Source organism: Hypomesus nipponensis, chromosome 9, assembly GCF_054491055.1.
Source record: "Hypomesus nipponensis isolate SF chromosome 9, ASM5449105v1, whole genome shotgun sequence".
Lineage (NCBI taxonomy): Eukaryota > Metazoa > Chordata > Actinopteri > Osmeriformes > Osmeridae > Hypomesus > Hypomesus nipponensis.
The window spans coordinates 14,494,648-14,512,500 of NC_140369.1; the positions used below are offsets into that span (position 1 = coordinate 14,494,648).

At 51.1% G+C, this 17,853-nt stretch overlaps 1 protein-coding gene across 1 annotated transcript in view; it reads right to left on the reverse strand.

Moving 5' to 3' along the window:
• Positions 1–2,443: 2,443 nt before the first annotated feature.
• chd5 (chromodomain helicase DNA binding protein 5) overlaps positions 2,444–17,853 on the reverse strand; it is a 32,210-nt gene continuing 16,800 nt past the window's right edge. Inside the window, exons 12-40 of the mRNA XM_084705816.1 lie at positions 17,404–17,535; positions 16,739–16,847; positions 15,808–15,999; positions 15,079–15,279; positions 14,510–14,647; positions 13,821–13,942; positions 13,109–13,282; positions 12,323–12,464; positions 11,987–12,118; positions 11,647–11,764; positions 11,246–11,370; positions 10,527–10,788; positions 10,109–10,284; positions 9,721–9,895; positions 8,802–8,888; positions 8,536–8,624; positions 8,212–8,345; positions 7,860–8,004; positions 7,562–7,736; positions 7,286–7,365; positions 6,911–7,112; positions 6,736–6,828; positions 6,435–6,587; positions 5,981–6,089; positions 5,613–5,745; positions 5,269–5,464; positions 3,668–3,831; positions 3,259–3,385; positions 2,444–2,848 (exon numbers count right to left, since the gene is read on the reverse strand). Coding sequence (XP_084561942.1) covers positions 2,724–2,848; positions 3,259–3,385; positions 3,668–3,831; positions 5,269–5,464; positions 5,613–5,745; positions 5,981–6,089; positions 6,435–6,587; positions 6,736–6,828; positions 6,911–7,112; positions 7,286–7,365; positions 7,562–7,736; positions 7,860–8,004; positions 8,212–8,345; positions 8,536–8,624; positions 8,802–8,888; positions 9,721–9,895; positions 10,109–10,284; positions 10,527–10,788; positions 11,246–11,370; positions 11,647–11,764; positions 11,987–12,118; positions 12,323–12,464; positions 13,109–13,282; positions 13,821–13,942; positions 14,510–14,647; positions 15,079–15,279; positions 15,808–15,999; positions 16,739–16,847; positions 17,404–17,535 — 4,210 coding nt within the window. The 3' untranslated portion in view covers positions 2,444–2,723. The remainder of the gene's footprint in view (positions 2,849–3,258; positions 3,386–3,667; positions 3,832–5,268; positions 5,465–5,612; positions 5,746–5,980; positions 6,090–6,434; positions 6,588–6,735; positions 6,829–6,910; positions 7,113–7,285; positions 7,366–7,561; positions 7,737–7,859; positions 8,005–8,211; positions 8,346–8,535; positions 8,625–8,801; positions 8,889–9,720; positions 9,896–10,108; positions 10,285–10,526; positions 10,789–11,245; positions 11,371–11,646; positions 11,765–11,986; positions 12,119–12,322; positions 12,465–13,108; positions 13,283–13,820; positions 13,943–14,509; positions 14,648–15,078; positions 15,280–15,807; positions 16,000–16,738; positions 16,848–17,403; positions 17,536–17,853) is intronic.

Here is a 17,853-nt window from a genome sequence, read left to right on the forward strand (position 1 = left end):
GAAGCCTTGTTTATAAGCATGTACATATATTGTAAATATATTTATAGTATTAGACTGAAGCCTTTTTCTTACATACACATTACATTCATACTGACTTCAGTTTGATTGCATTTCATTTGAACACTTTTTTTGTTAGTTTTTTTCTGTTGTCTCGAGACTCCAAAGGGAGATAGACGGGTGAGACTTGATTGAACACATTGCTGCGGTTAACACTGCTGTCCCTATGGCAACTACCCTGCGACATTCATCTCTTCCTCCCGCCCCACACACGGATATACCCACACACACAGACACGCACACACACACACAGACACGCACACACACACACAGACACGCACACACACACACACGCTCTCTGCTCTGAGGAGTCAAGTCCACGGCCCGGATTTGAACGAGAGAAACAGAAACTCTACAAATCCCTTCAGTATTTACAGTACGTGTTGCCATGGCGCTGGTTCAGCGACCCAATTCTTGTGAAGTTATCAAAACAATCCACATAATTCCAATGGTTGAACCAATAAACGCTGGGTTGAACAGAAACACAGGGACTGCTGCACATTTCAATGGACAAAACAGCACTAATAAACGCATGATACACAGCCTGTAAAAGTAGAGCCGAAAAACGTACATAATGTGCCTTTTAAGGTTCTCTTATATTAGATTTTAAAATGTATGAAAGGGAGTCTGCGGCCGGCCGATGTCTTCTGATCTCACACCCAGTTTTACTTTTCAAGTACAATGTGCTTTTTGTCCAGATAACAAGAAACACACACAGAGTGCAGTTACGCTATGCAACCAGCAGGGGGAGCAGAGCACCGTAGAACATTCATATACTTAAGTACCCTGATGTAAACATTCCAACACAGAGCTCCAAAATGACACCACCCACCAGCAGCTCCTCGGCTACAGTGAGTCACCCCACCACTGTGATGTCACACAAGGGCTCAGTAATGACACAGAAGCGATAGGTAATGCCACAAGTCCTTTGGAGGAGGAGAAAAAGCAAGAAGTACAAACAGACTGCTCATTCGAGATCTTAAACGAGGAGACATTTATGGAACCTTCCTCAGAGGAAAGCAAAATAGCCATGAATATAGAAAAAGAACTTTTCACTTCGGAACTATCACAATACGAGACACACTTGATGCCTTGTTTTAATCATGCTCTGATTAGATTAAAAGTTTCTGGTCATGAATGCTTCCTTTCACAAGCAGTCTAAAGAAACCCTCCGGATAAAAACAGGAAATTAAATAAGCGTTAAATGACTGTCCGGCACTGGTCCTTGAGGGTGAATACCGCCAAGAAGATTCGAGTTGATTGAGAACTCAACTGTGGTAATACAAAGAGATTAAAGTCATCACTTCTGAAGAAAAAATATCTATCTTCATGATTCAAATGACATAAAACACCCACGTTGATGAATGATTATCCCCTGGTGAGTGGCACTTAAACCCTTAAAACACCTTCATGTTTGACATGACACAAGCTCAGACGAGAGAGCCTAAACAGGAGATGCTCTCTGCTCTGCAGCTATGGGAACAGGGAGAGGAACAGGTCAGGGGGAGGGGATCTGAGGGTAACTGGAGTGTAAGGCAAAGTAAACAGAACACTGTCCTTCCAAAGAACTGCAGCTCCCACGCGTCTACAAGACATTCTGGTCACCCCCAGTTGTACCCTACGGTTGGCTTGGCAACCAACAATAACATTCAAACTCAAGAAACAAAATAGTAACATAAGCAGGAATATTGTCTTGTTAAAAACCCTTCTACAGTAGCATGAAATCAGTAAGTCCTGTCTGTTATTGTTCCTATGTATGACTGAGTGGGTCTGTCCTTCCAGTTACACCAGTGAGAGATACAATAGCCAGCAGTCTCTTGCTTATATACAGTCCAAGTAGTAGACTCCCCAAGGAGGGCAGACTGTGGCCAATTCCACAGAGAAGAGCAGGGCAATGGCGGTTTCGCAGGATGTGAGGTGCACGTTCACAGGAAGTGAGGTGCAGTGCAGTTGTAGTCCACCTGAAAAGTCCATCTCCTCAGCCTCCCGTCTCTGAGCTGCACTGCCTCACCTCTGCCTCTGCCTCGACTCTGTCTCAAACTTACGAATGGACGTCGACACCCATCTGGTTAAAGAGCTGACCCTCTGCCTCCTTGGACAGTGTGCCGCAGTGACCGTGCACAGCGAGTAGGCAGATGGATTCATGATGACACACGAGGAAGGAGCCTGACCTGAAGGGAACACACGAAAGGCCCGTTGAGGACATTTGTCACCACCGGCTCAGCAATGTCGGGGAGTCTTCGCACAGCCCTGGAGTTCATAACAAATGCCCCTTCCTCCAAAAGTGGCTGCTCCTTGTTCTTAGACGTTTGAGATACATTCACGGCCACGCCCCCCCCCCCCCCCCCCCAGTCAATGAAAAGCAAAGAACTATCGAACCATTGTAGAAGATAAAAGTGCAATTCATAAGAGAGATAGATTGATAGAGCCTGTTAGACTCAGCTAGATAGAGTCCGCGAAATGATTCCTAAGTTAGCCTCCTGTTCAAGAGCCTCGAGGAGAGAGCTATCCTGGAGAGTTCACTGACGATTGGCGACATTGTCAAGTAGAAAGGGAAGGGAGGAGTGTGAGGGAGAGAGGGAGGAGGAGGAAGAGGAGGTGAAAGGTCGATGCTCTCCATCGTCCCTGGAAAGTCCCAATCTCAGGAGCGCCTGAGGAGGAGTGGCCTAGTCCTCGATGCAGATGACATCACTGGGCTTTGCGGCCTTCTGGTCGGGCGTGGCCACGTCCCTTAGTGAGTCAGCTGACTTCTTGTCCAGGTGGCTGGAGGGGGGCGGAGGCCCGTTGGACACTGAGTGGGGGGTTCAGAGGTAATTTAACAGGTCAACATGACAACAAAACTGTTCGGCGGACCCTCATTTTGTGTATACGCCTCAGTATGAGTTGTAGATCTGGGAGTACCCTGAACATTCCCGCCCATCCCACCCACCCACCCACCCACCCACCCCAGGAGCACACAGTGAAGGAGTGTAGAAGACCGGAAGGGTTAGGAAGTCAGGAGGTCAGGGCTCAGGGATAGAGATTAGGGGCAGCATGTTATAGGGTAAAGGGAGGTTAGAGGTCAGGGTTGAAGATTAGGGGTTAGGGTTAGGAGTCAGAGTTAGAGATTGGAGGTCAGGGTTAGGGTTAGAGATTTGGGGGTCAGGAGGTCAGAGGTCATTGTTAAAGGTTAGAGGTCAGGGGGGATGAGGAGGGTCTCACCGCTGACGTAAGGGCCCAACGGCATCTGGCTGTAGTTGACCATGGCTCCTCCCCCTGGCCCTCTAAACCCGCCCCCAAAAGTACTGCTGTACATCTGGGAACAACCATAGGAGCCCTGAGGGAAAGACTGACACACAAACACACACACACACAAACACACAGATAGAATATCAAGATGATGTGAAGTCACACCTGTTTGGAGAGAGACATTTGCATTAGTGTGTGTGTGCATGTGTGTGTGTCCAGCCCCTGTGTGAATGTGTATGTGTCCATTCCGCCGTGTGTGTGTGAAAGAGAGAGAGAGAGAGAGAGAGACAGAGAGAGAGAGAGAGAGAGAGAGAGAGAGAGAGAGAGAGAGAGAGAGAGAGAGAGAGAGAGAGAGAGAGAGAGAGAGAGTGTCCTGCTCCACCTGTTGTGGCGGGGGCTCGTTGCCCCGGCTGGTGAGGCGACTGAGGATGCTCCTCTCAGACATCTGCAGTCGGGCCGATACCGGAGGGATCCTGGACAGCATGTTGGGCAGGCGCGTCACGTCCGCCTTCATGTCGCTCAGTAACTCCTCCAGCTGGTTCAGCACTGCAGCCATTTGGATCCAGGATTGACATCAGCTCATCATGAGATATTCATATTTCTCAGATTGACAATAGTAGCATCACTCTTCAACTGACAATGTTCCAGACAGTCTAGGCCACAGATCCATTCATCTACACCAGAGTTGTCTGTGGCAGCTGGAACAGAGCAACATATTGCCAGGAGCAATTATCCTATCTAAGCCTGTCTCCTACCCCCCTGCCAGCTCCCTAGCTCCTCTCCTGGGCCTGTCTCCTACCCCCCTGCCAGCTCCCTAGCTCCTCTCCTGGACCTGTCTCCTACCTCCCTGTCAGCTCCCTAGCTCCTCTCCTGGGCCTGTCTCCTACCCCCCTGCCAGCTCCCTAGCTCCTCTCCTGGACCTGTCTCCTACCTCCCTGTCAGCTCCCTAGCTCCTCTCCTGGGCCTGTCTCCTACCTCCCTGTCAGCTCCCTAGCTCCTCTCCTGGGCCTGTCTCCTACCCCCCTGCCAGCTTCCTAGCTCCTCTTCAAGGCCTGTCTCCTACCCCTCTGCCAGCTCCCTAGGTCCTCTCCTGGTCCTGTCTCCTACCTCCCTGTCAGCTCCCTAGCTCCTCTCCTGGGCCTGTCTCCTACCTCCCTGTCAGCTCCCTAGCTCCTCTTCTAGGCCTGTCTCCTACCCCTCTGCCAGCTCCCTAGCTCCTCTCCTGGTCCTGTCTCCTACCTCCCTGTCAGCTCCCTAGCTCCTCTCCTGGACCTGTCTCCTACCTCCCTGTCAGCTCCCTAGCTCCTCTCCTGGTCCTGTCTCCTACCTCCCTGTCAGCTCCCTAGCTCCTCTCCTGGACCTGTCTCCTACCCCCCTGCCAGCTCCCTAGCTCCTCTCCTGGACCTGTCTCCTACCCCCCTGCCAGCTCCCTAGCTCCTCTCCTGGGCCTGTCTCCTACCCCCCTGTCAGCTCCCTAGCTCCTCTCCTGGTCCTGTCTCCTACCTCCCTGTCAGCTCCCTAGCTCCTCTCCTGGACCTGTCTCCTACCCCCCTGCCAGCTCCCTAGCTCCTCTCCTGGACCTGTCTCCTACCCCCCTGCCAGCTCCCTAGCTCCTCTCCTGGGCCTGTCTCCTACCCCCCTGTCAGCTCCCTAGCTCCTCTCCTGGGCCTGTCTCCTACCTCCCTGTCAGCTCCCTAGCTCCTCTTCTAGGCCTGTCTCCTACCCCCCTGCCAGCTCCCTAGCTCCTCTCCTCTCCTGGTCCTGTCTCCTACCCCCCTGCCAGCTTCCTAGCTCCTCTTCTAGGCCTGTCTCCTACCCCTCTGCCAGCTCCCAAACTCCTCTCCTGGGCCTGTCTTCCTTTGTGCTTCACAGCCAGCTTAGGCACATGCCCGACACCACCAGATGTATCTAAACTGCTACGTGTCTGTGTGCGTGTAGCATCAGACATCAGACAGACAGCCCCTAAGCGAGAGGCAGACAGACCTTTGTGCAGCACTGCGTTGGCGGGTTTGTTCCCGGCCAGGGACTCCTTGGACAGGTGCTGGTGGGACTCAGCTAGGCACTCCACCTCAGCGAAGCGCGTGTTAAGGGCCATGGCCGGGTGGGAGGGGTCCTGGGTCATGTTGAGGTAGGCCGCCCTGCGAAGCTGCTCCTCGATCACCAGGGCCTGCTCCAGGAGCTGGGGGGGAGGTGGAGACATAGGGAGGGAGAGGGGAGAGGGAGGAGAGATGGGGAGGGAGAAGAATGTTCTCAATAATAAACAATAGCGTCCTGGCTGTTGGTGGGGGAAGACAGCTGGAGTAGCTCCAGCAGAGCCTTGTTGTTACCTTGAAGCGTCGTGCCAGGAACTTGTTCTTCATCTCCAGGTAGTTGCCTTTGTGCATCTCCGTCTTGAAGGGCTCGTTGAGGATGGCATAACGTGGGTCATTCTGGATGTCCTGCCAGCGGGCGTAACCATGACTGACAGGAAGGCTTCGTTAAGGAACACATGCCTGGCCTGTGAACACACACCTGGCTCGGTAACATACATCTGACTAGACAACACATCTAACACACATATGACCTCAAAGCAAAATGGAGATGTTGGGTTTCTGTAAGGAGGGTCTGATAGTGGTGTCGGCTCCAAGTCAGGTGATCAACCTATGGCTGATTGTGATTGGTTAAGTGTCAGAGATACTTGACGATGAAAGGATACGTGACAATGCCGGCCAGTAGCCAGTAGTCATGGCGACGGTGCCAGATGTCGTACATCTTCCCTGATGACAGTGCTGCTCTCTCTTCAGTTTGCCATAGTGTGTGCAGCTCTGATATGGCGACAACAACAACAACACGTCAACAAAAACAATAACAACAAATCTACAACAATAATAAGACACAACTTATCAACAACAACACATTAACAAGAACACATTAGTAACAACACATCAACAACAACACATCAACAACAACCCATCAATAAGAGCAACACAACACATCAACAATACATCAACAACAACAACAACAACAACGACAACGACACAACAAACGTCAACAACAACACCAACATCAACAACAAGAACACCACATCAATGACAAAAACAACAGCATGATCATAATTAACCACCAGCAACCGTAAGCAGGACCATCACCTGTGTGGCGGTAGTCCTCACCTGTGAAACCTCCATCTGCGATGTTGAACATGAACCTGGCCTTGCAGCCGTTCTTCTCCTCTGTTCGGACCCCCTCCTCCGCCTCCTCCTGCGCCTCCTTCTCTCCGTTCACACGGCCCTCGGGGGGGTCCTCGCTCTTCACCTCCTCCGACCCTGCCAGGAGAGGGAAACCAGGAGGCAGGCCAGTCTCAACAAACACCCTCAACATTCACTACCTGCACCCCCTAACCGCTGTGACCAGATGGTGAAGAAGTGCCAGGTGGTGTCATGGTCTTCCTGAGGAGGATATTTTGGGTCCTACCTGGCTTGGGCTCCTTCTCCTTGGGTTTGGACTGGGGAGGGTCGCCGTCCCCTCCCTTCTCTGAGATCTTATCTGGCTCCTTACAGGCGTCAGCTGAGGAACACGCACCACAGTATGAAAGATCTCCCCAGAAACAGAGTCGCCACGGACGCCGTGTGCAGAGATTGGGCCTCACCTTTTGGTGAGGTTTGATTGGACGAAGGCTCTGTGGGTTTGGACGGGGACTCTTTAGGATTGGCGGGTGTGTCTGTGGGTGTAGAGGAGGGCGTGTCTGTCCTCTCCTTGTCCTCTGCTGATTGGTCCTCTTGGCTGAGCTTGGGGTCATTGCTGTCGGGGGCCTTTTCCGTCCCACTGGACGATTCTACACTGACAGCAGTCTGGAAGGTGGGAGGGAGTAAGAGAGAGGGAGAGAGAAAGAAACACATGACATAGAGACACAATAAGAAGAGCCCTGCCAGGCCTGTGTCTGGTGTGTGAGTGGAGGAGAGAGGGATGGATGGATACACCAGAGTGTTTTACAGGAGCAGGACACAAACACACACACACACACCTCTGCCTCAGTGGCTTTCTTGCTGTCAGATTCTGAGGTGTCCTTGTCCTCTGCAGACCCGGAGGTAGACTCTGTCTTCTCTGGAACAACAGCACGACTGTCAGTGACTCAGATATCCTCCATCCATACATCAACCAACCAACCAACAAGTCAACAAATCAATTGTTAAACCAACCGATTAACCAGTCAATCAATAAACCATTAAATAAATCAACCAATCAGCAACTCAATCAGTCATGGCTGTAAAGCACACAGGGGCCCAGAGGTGTGTCTGACCTGGTGGCACGGGGGTGCCAGGCTGGGGGGTGGCAGCAGGGGTGGCAGCAGGGGTGCCAGGCTGGGGGGTGCTAGGTTCAGACGACAGGCTCTCAGTCAGTTTCTTCAGCTCCAGACCCAGAGGAATCAGGTCTGGAGTACTCAGCTTCCCATTCACATGCTCAAACTCCTGCACCTGGACACACACACACACGCAGAAGCAACCAGGTGACTGTGTGCCAGGCTAGGTCATTGTGGCTCCATGTCTGACTGGTGAGAGGACTGCTGTGCCGGTGTGCGATTGACGTGGGAACAGTACCTTCTTCCTGACCAGGGACATGACTCCGATCCTGGTGAGGACGTGCTGGCGAGACAGCCCCTCCCTCGGGACGCCGTCGGCAAACGTCTCGGCCCCGTCGGCGCCCGGCTCACACAGATGCCTCATGAACAGAGACACATAGGCCCTGAGGGGGGAAAGGGCAGAGAGATGACATCTGACTGGATTGTTTTTTATAGTTATTAGCCATGTAGAAACCATTCAACATACCATACGAAATATAAAAAACATGAAACGAATAATCCAGTTCAGTTAAATCCAGTTTGGTCCAGCCCAGATTAGTCCTGTCCTGTCCCAGCCACCGTTCCCCCCTCCCCGGGCCTGGCTCCAGTACCTGAACTCTTTCTCACTCTTCCCCCGCAGGTCCCGGACCAGCCAGTGGGAGTTGAAGGCATCCTGAGGGGGCATGCCCCAGCGCATGATGGCGTTGAGGAAAGCCTTCCTCTGACGAGCGTTGAAGCCCAGCACCTGCCACAAACAGAGACCGGAATTATACATCACCAACAAACCAAACCTGGCTCCTGGAATCCTAGCCTCATACTTTCTCTGTCGTTGATATGTGACGACAACATCAACAACAAGAACAGCAGAAAAGACACACTTTTGAAAGGGATCTGAGAGGATTGGTGTTCACTACTGAACCCAGTGTTCAGTTTACCTCAATGTTGCCTCCCACGCGCGCCAGTAAGGGTGGTAGAGGCTTGTCCCTTTCGCTCTTCAGCTGCCTGCGTGACTGCCTGCGCCCCCCTAAAGCAAAACAATCACACCCCAGGGTTAGGGGCTAACCCTGACTCCACAGCTTCGTCAAACCCAGGCTCTCTACAGTGGGATTGGGTACCAGTCAACACCAGCAGGGCAGGAGACAGTAGAGAGAAGAGGAGGTGGAGGAGGGGGGGTGGAGGAAGACACCTCCAGGACACCCACCTTCAGGCCTCTCCTCGAAGTCTTCATCCTCGTCCTCGGAGCCCACGGAGTACTCGGACTGATTGTCTGAAAGATCATCCTGCCACTCTGAGCCACAGATCAGATCAGAGAGAAACAGCACAGTGCATTCACTACAGCAGGAGGCCACCAGGAGGAGCCCTGGCACTGCAGGTTACTAAAGCCATTAACGCCATGCAGATACTGTCATCCTCTATTATGACTGTAGTTCTCCTGGAGAAAACACTCGGGGGCAGCATCTCACTCTGCAGGCTGACTTCCAGCTACTATAGCAGCTACTGTATTATAGGCATTAACGCCATGGAGATACGGTAATATAATGTTTTACGACTGTACTTCTTCTGGGGGACGCTAGGGGGCAGCACTGACCATGCAGGCGGACTTCTAGCTCGTGAACAGACACTCGGGCAACCCTTCAGAGCTCTGAGACTGTAGCGATGAGCTTCCATGGCCATTCCACCTCCCACGTCACTCATGTTCAAACAGCTGTTGAACCTCGTAGGTGAGTTTCTACTCATGACTCAGCGAGGTGACTTTTCGAGTCATGACTCGACTTGGCTTCAATCACTTCTAACACTGAAGAGAAGTACTGTAGCTCTCAAAGACTTGAGATCGCTGTATAACCAAGCCAAGAAACACAAACCACCAAATCGACATAGATGTGTATGGGGTGTGTGTCTTGGGTTATGAGTGTGTTTCTTGGGTGAGGAGTGTGTGTCTTGTGTGTGTCCTGTATGTGGTTCGTGTCCTGGGTGAGGGTGGTCCCAGAGTGCGTGCTGTGTGTGTTCTGTGTGTGTGTGTGTGTCCTGGGTGCGGGAGGTTCCAGGGTGTGTGCTGTGTGTGTTCTGTGTGTGGTGTGTGTGTCCTGGGTGCGGGAGGTTCCAGGGTGTGTGAGGCCAACCTTGGTCCTCCTGGGTGGTGTCGTTGTAGTTGACCTGCTTGCGGATCCTCTTGCCCTTGCCCAGGTTGCGGGCCAGGTCCTCCTGCTGCTGCTCGTAGTGGTGCCTCAGCAGCTTCTCCCAGTAGTCTGGGTCCACGTTCTCCTCCTGCTTGATGATCTCCCGCTGCACCTCCTCCTACACACACACACACACGTGCATAAACACACACACGTGCATAAACACACACGTGTACATAAACACACACACACATATACATAAACACACACGTTTACGCGGGGTGTGTGCGCAATGGGTGTGCGCGCGTGCGTGACTGTAATTTGTCTGCCTGGGGTTACCTAAATGAGCGTGTGTGTGTGATTGTGCACGTATGTGTGTGTCCCTCCTCACCTCCCCCTCCTCCTCGTCTTTGACCACGTACTGGGCCACCTTGAAGGAGCTCAGGTACTCGTTCATGTTCTGGATCTCCGTGTCCTCCGTGGCGTCCTGGCTGCGGTCCAGGAGCTTGGAGATGGCGTTGTCGTCGTAGTGGATCACACTGCCTTCCTCGCCGTCCTTGATGTCGCCTAGGTTACACACACAGACACACCCGATGAGCGGGGTAGGAAAGGAGAAAGAGAGAGAGCAAAAGGGAGAGAAAGAGAGACTATGTAGGAGACTCGAGAGAGACAGCGAGAGAGAGAGGGAGGAAGAGACTGTAGGATACAGAGGAGAGATAGAGAGAGCCTAAAAAGGAGAAGGAGAGGGGACTAAAAAGAAGGAACAAGGAGATAGACAGAAAGGCGAGAGAGAGGAGACCCATGCTCACTCATAGGGTGCCTGCCCATGGCCCTGGCAGCCTCCATCTCATCCTTGAACAGCTCCTCAGTGCCAAACTTGAGGATGTCGTCCAGCTCCTGCTTGGACATGGAGCCCGTCTTGGAGCCCAGGCCTGGCCTCACCACCAGGTGGGTCAGCATCATCTTCCTCTTGGCCACCTGGGTGATCCTCTCCTCCACGCTGGCGCGCGTCACAAAGCGATAGATCATCACCTTCCTATTTTGTCCGATACGGTGAGCCCTGCTGAACGCCTGGATGGGGTGGGGGGATGGATTCAAGAAGGATAAAAGATAAACAGAAGAAAGGAGATATAAGAATTGGAGGTGGAAAGAAGGGTAACTATACAGTAGATATAGCTGCACGAAGATAGACTGTTAAAAAAGGCAGTTTCAGAACAAGACAGATAGAGATGTATTATGGTAGACGAGTAAAACAGATAGCAATTGATTATGGTAGACAGGTGAGACAGATAGAGATTCTGGTAGATGGGTGACAGAGATAAAGATAGATTATGAGACATAGATGGGTAACACAGATACACTTGAATGAAACAGTTAGATACAGATGAAGGTAGGGAGAGCTAATGTAGCTAGATGGAGAGTTCTAGAACAACAAGGGACTCGACAACACTGCAGGCATGGTTCAACATTTAACTACATTATGGCATATTCAATGTTTGCATGTGTAGTCAGTTTCTGGGCCCGGTACCTGGATATCATTGTGAGGGTTCCAGTCTGAGTCATAGATGACGACGGTGTCTGCGGTTGCCAGGTTTATGCCCAACCCTCCCGCTCGTGTGGACAGCAGGAAGCAGAACTGCTGGGCACCTGGCGCTGTAGCACACAACCAAGGAGAGTCAGTGTGTGTGTGTGTGTGTGTGTGTGTGTGTGTGTGTGCGCGCGTGTGAATGTGTGTGTGTGTGTGGACATGAGTATTTTGTGCACGTGTTTGTGTGTATGCATGTATGTGTGCATTTGCTTATGTGTTTCGGTAAGTGGGGGTGCGTATGCATGCTTGCACATGCACTTGTGTGTGTGTGTTTATGCAAGTTTACACTTGTGTGTGTGAGTGGGTATGTGTGTGCATGTGTGTGTTTGTGTGTGTCTAACCATTGAAGCGGTCTATAGCCTCCTGTCTCAGGCCTCCAGTGATCCCTCCATCGATGCGTTCATACTTGTAACCCTCGTGCTCCAGGAAGTCCTCCAGAAGGTCCAGCATCTTGGTCATCTGAGGAGGGGTCAGGGGTCAGGGGTCGAAGATCGGAGGTAGAGCTTCAACACACTCAAAGAACACTTTTGAAACATGACACTTCAACTGTCATTCTCACACTCAATCAGGGTACAGCAAGACAGAGCTTAAACTGTCATTTTCCATTCAAACAGAGTGCTGCTAACACACCTGGCTTGAGGTATCTGACGAGTATTGTCTGACTTCTGAAGACCCACTGACCTGGGAGAAGATAAGGACTCTGTGGCCTTCATCTTTGAGTTTCCTCAGCATCTTCTGAAGGAGGGTAAGTTTGCCTGAGGACTTGACCAGCAGGTTCCCATCATAGGAGCCATTGGGCAGCACTGGAGCTTCCTGTCCAGACAGGAAGTAGAGCAAAGCCAATGAGAGGACAGAGTTCACGTTACAGTATACTTTTTGGATAGAATACACAATTACCCAGTAATGTAAATATTCAAATATCATTAGCTTGAGTTACACATTCAGAAACACACACTAGCATTCTGTACACATACATACACATACACACACGCGCGCACACACACACACACTCCTCACCACAGCAGCCACAGGGAACAGGTAGGGGTGGTTGCAGCACTTCTTGAGGTCCATCATGATGTTGAGCAGAGACACCTGGTTCCCCCCTCCCTTGGAGTTGAGGGCCTCAAAGTTCCGCGTCAGGATGAACTTGTAGTACTTCCTGTGGGTCAGAGGTCAGACAGGACTGAGCACGGAGGGAGGTAGGGACACTCGGTCAAATCCAGAACCCAAACCAGAAAATCAAGGACACATCTGGAGATCTGAAAATATATTTTTTAATTGAGGTTATACACAATTACTGCAAGTTGGACCGTAATAAATGAAAGCATCTCATTGTTGAATGATTCCAACTGCATAGTTGTCCATTTAACATACTTTTTTTTTTCATCCGCTTCCTTGCTTCTTCCTCGCTTGATTACCCATTGTTGTAAACAAGCCCATCCACAGCCATCAGTTTCAGACAAAACTAATCTATCTATGTGCAGGCTAAGACTTAACTATATCCAAGTCAGTCTAAGACACAACCAGCCTATCCAGAGCAGTCTAAGACACCACCATCCTATCAGGAGCAATCTAAGACAAAACCAGCCTATCAGGAGCAATCGAAGACACAACCAGCCTATCCAGAACAGTATAAAACACAACCATTCCATCAGGAGCAATCTAAGACACAACCAGCCTATCCAGAACAGTATAAAACACAACCAGCCTATCAGGAGCAATCTAAGACACAACCAGTCACTCCCCATCAGTCTAAGGCTGTTCCAGTGCATGTTTAGAGCTTCAACTACAGAGAGAACTAACTTCTGCATGGGGCTGAGCTCCACCCTGACAATGAGCTCAGTCTTGGCCGGCATGTTCTTGAACACGTCCACCTTCAGCCTCCTCAGCATGTGAGGACCCAGCAGGTCGTGGAGCTTCTTGATCTGGTCCTCCTTGGAGATGTCTGCGAACTCTTCCAGGAATCCCTCCAGGTTACTGCAGCACACACAGAGAGCACACACACAGACATGCATGACCACACAGGTTTCAGACAGAACATTAGGTATACATTGGTATTATTATTATTATTATTATTATTATTATTTCAGTGTAACACTATAACTCATATCAATTTAGAGGTATCTTACTGCAACCACAGTGCACCATTAAGTGAGAAATTTATAATAGAATAAATTCACAGTATACTTCCTGTTCCTATAATCCAACACAATGTAATGTAATCCTTCCTGTATTTAACACTGTAAAAGTAATCCTTCCTGTATCTAACACTGGAATGTAATCCGTCCTGTATCTAACACTGGGATGTAATCCTTCCTATATCTAACAGTGGGATGTAATCCTTCCTGTATCTAACAGTGGGATGTAACCCTTCCTGTATCTAACAGTGGGATGTAATCCTTCCTGTATCTAACACCGGGATGTAATCCTTCCTGTATCTAACACTGGGATGTAATCCTTCCTGTATCTAACAGTGGAATGTAATCCTTCCTGTCTGAGTGCGGGGCTCTCTTACTTGAACCTCTCTGGGGTGAGGAAGTTGAGCAGGTGGAACAGCTCCTCCAGGTTGTTCTGCAGAGGTGTTCCAGTCAGCAGCAGCTTGTAGTAGATCTTATACCCATTCAGGATCCTGAAGAACTGAAACCAGACCACACCGCCATGAACCATCACCCATAGGAATGAATCTGCGTGCTGGTGAGGGAGAGGGATGTGGATTTGATCCCTAATGTAAAACTGGCTTTCCATTAGAAAATCTGGAGTGGGATGCTAGTTTTACCACTTCAACATTCTCACCAGCACGGTGGTAATGTGCTCCTTAGAAGTGATGGCCGGAGGGCATAGAACGGCTCATATAATTCCCTTTTATGAGTCAATTCTCCCCACATAAAACATAGCTGTGGTTTTTAATGAGCCTTTGTTTTTATCTAAGGGGTGTAAGTGTGACAGGTGTGGGCTGTAGAGATAGTAGGCTGTGTGTGAGTGTGTAAGGTGCGTGTGTGCACCTGTGCGTGTGTGCGCTCATGTCCTCTTGTGCATCAGTGTGTGTGTGTGTGCGTGCGTTACTTAGACAGTATGTGTGTGTAAGAGTGTCCTACTTACAACAGTATGTGTGTACGTGTGTGTGCGTCATGCCCACGACAACAGTTACTTAGACAGTATGTGTGTGTGTGTGTGTGTATATGTGTGTGTGTGTCTCCACCCTACCTTGGACTGGTTGTTCTTGAGGCGGTGGGCCTCGTCCACCACCAGGCAGGCCCAGCTGATGGAGCCCAGGATGGCCTGGTCGATGGTGATCAGCTCGTAGGACGTCAGCAGCACGTGGAACTTGATGGCCGTGTCTTTCTGTGAGGGGGGGGCAGACCCAGAGCACTGTGAGGCTGGCTCACACCGATAGACAAAACAAACACACTGAGTTCTGCAACGCGAGAATCCAGAACTACTGGCAGCAATCACCGGCTGTGATTGAAGTTAGCCCTTGACAGACGGTGATGGACAGATGGTTCGTCCAATCACCTGCCAAGCATTTTTTGAACGTGCCTGCCCTTTTCCAAACTGTTTCCAAGGACGACTTCCTAGATGGGTAGGTGTAACAAACCATCTGGCAAGTCAGGTTAACACAAATACACTTCAAAAAAAAGCATGTACTGTAAATGATCCCTGTAAGCCACAGTTCACTCATCCATTGTTTTGGGGGATGAAGATAAAGACAATAAAGTGAAGATGGACAGCATGTGTATCCCTCATCCCTAACCCTCATCCGGTCCGAGGTGTACCTTCATGCGGAACACTTTGCGTCCGGTCTTGACCGCCGAGTCCTCAAAAGTGAACTCGTTCTCCCTGATGACCGCCCTGCTGTCCTTGTCACCGGTGTAGGTGACCACGTAGAAGTCTGGAGCCCACATCTCAAACTCCCGCTCCCAGTTGATGATGGTGGACAGGGGGGCGCTCACCAGGTATGGGCCCTTGGAGTGGCCCTGGAGGAGGAGGGGAGGGAGGAGGAGAGAGAGGTGGAAGAAGGGGGGGAGGCGGAGGGAGTGGGGAGGAGGAGGAGGAAGTGGGAAGAGTAGGAGGGAGGGGATAAGAAGGAAGGGGGAAGGAGGAAAGGGGAGGAGGAAGAGTGGAATAGGAGGAGGAAAGAGAGAGGAGAGGGGGTGGAAGGGGGAGGAGGGGAGGAGGAAGGAGATGGGATTAGGGGAAAGGGGATGACGAGGAGAAGGGAAAAGGAGAGCAGGAGCAGGAGGGAGGAGAGAGGTGGAGGGAGATGGGAGAAGGAGTGTGACGGGGGGAGGGGGGGGGGTCACAGCTCTAACGTCTCACCTAGCAGAACCTCACCGGGAGGTAAACACATGACTCTCACATGCTGCCTCCCGTGAAAACATCCGTTGTGGAGACGAGGAAGAACTGACACACTCACAGCTTGTATCTAGTCAATCCTTTGTCTAACTACACAACGTCCATTCATCTGTGTTATGTATGTTTTCTTCCCCTCCTCTCCCACGTACCTCCTTGTAGAGAGAGTAGAGGAAGACGATGGTCTGGACGGTCTTGCCCAGGCCCATCTCGTCTGCCAGGATGGTGTCGGTGCCCTGCGCCCAAGAGAACCTCAGCCAGTTCAGCCCCTCCAGCTGATATGGGTGCAGCGTGCCCCCCGTGGCATTGATGTACCACGGCTGGTGCTCAAACTTGATGGTGGGCTGGAGAGTAGAGAGAGGCCAGGGTGGAGCGTGTTAGAGAGAGAGGCAAGGGTGGAGTGTGTTAGAGAGAGAGAGAGAGGCCAGGGTGGAGTGTGTTAGAGAGAGAGAGAGAGAGAGAGAGAGAGAGAGGCCAGGGTGGAGTGTGTTAGAGAGAGAGAGAGAGAGAGAGAGAGAGAGAGAAGAGGCCAGGGTGGAGTGTGTTAGAGAGAGAGGCAAGGGTGGAGTGTGTTAGAGAGAGAGAGAGAGAGAGGCCAGGGTGGAGTGTGTTAGAGAGAGAGAGAGAGAGAGGCCAGGGTGGAGTGTGTTAGAGAGAGAGGCAAGGGTGGAGTGTGTTAGAGAGAGAGAGAGAGAGAGAGAGAGAGGCCAGGGTGGAGTGTGTTAGAGAGAGGGGCAAGGGTGGAGTGTGTTAGAGAGAGAGAGAGAGAGAGGCCAGGGTGGAGTGTGTTAGAGAAAGAGAGAGAGAGAGAGAGAGACAGAGACAGATAGAGATGCCAGGGTGGAGTGTGTAAGAGAGAGAGAGAACCCAGGGTAGACCTAGATAATGACATGAATCTGGCTCCACCTAGTAAACCCTGTAGGTTGTTATTACTATAAAACTCCCGTCACTGACCCCAGCTCAGCGTTAGACCTGGGAATATAATGGACTATGAACGTCCTCCACCACCTCCACCTCCACCAGTATGACCTGTGTGAACATGGTCATGACAGCCCCTGACCGTGCTGCACTGTAGCCACTCACATCGATAATGGGAGCATCAGGGGGGATCTCTCTCTTGGGGTGCTCCTCTTTGGCTCGCTTTCCTTTCCTCACCACCAGGGGGCGATGATCCTCACCAAGAATCTGCTCCCTGTCACAGAACAGCAGCACGGTGAGTTCGGAAGAGGTTGATTGAGAGGGTAATTAAGCCCTAATAATGCCAAGGACATTAGCACAGAGAAATAAGTAGGTGAGATGGGGGGTTGTGTGTGGGGGGTTGTGTGTGGGGGGTTGTGTGTGGGGGGTTGTGTGTGGGGGGTTGTGGGACGGGTGCGTGAGACATGTGTGTGAGCAGCTATGTGAGACAGGTATATGAGCAGATGTGTGAGACAGGTATATGAGCAGATGTGTGAGACAGGTGTATGAGCAGCTATGTGAGACAGGTGTGTGAGACAGGTGTATGAGCAGCTATGTGAGACAGGTGTGTGAGACAGGTGTATGAGCAGCTATGTGAGACAGGTATATGAGCAGATGTGTGAGACAGGTGTGTGAGCAGCTATGTGAGACAGGTATATGAGCAGATGTGTGAGACAGGTATATGAGTAGATGTGTGAGACAGGTATATGAGCAGATGTGTGAGACAGGTATATGAGTAGATGTGTGAGACAGGTGTATGAGCAGCTATGTGAGACAGGTGTGGAGCAGACCTGTGGTCCCAGTAGGCTTGCTTGTGGCTGTCGTACTCTGGGACGTCAAAGTCGTCCACCTCCCAGGTGCACTGGTCATAAGGCAGGTCTCTCCACTTGATCAGGTAGTGCACATCCCCATCCTTATCAAAACTGCAGGCAACACCACAGACATGATCAAGCTCTGGAGGGGCCCACAAGCCGTGTGTGTATGTGTGTGTTCGTGTGTGTGTGTGTGTGTGTGTGTGTGTGTGAGGGTGCGTGTGGGTGCAAGTGTGAGTGTGTGGGTGGGTATGTACTTGTGTGTGTGTGTGTATGTATGTGTGTGTGTGTGTGTGTGTGAGGGTGCGTGTGGGTGCGGGTGCAAGTGTAAGTGTGTGGGTGGGTATGTACTTGTGTGTATGTGTGTGTGTGTGTGTGTGTGAGGGTGGGTGCGGGTGCAAGTGTAAGTATGTGGGTGGGTATGTACTT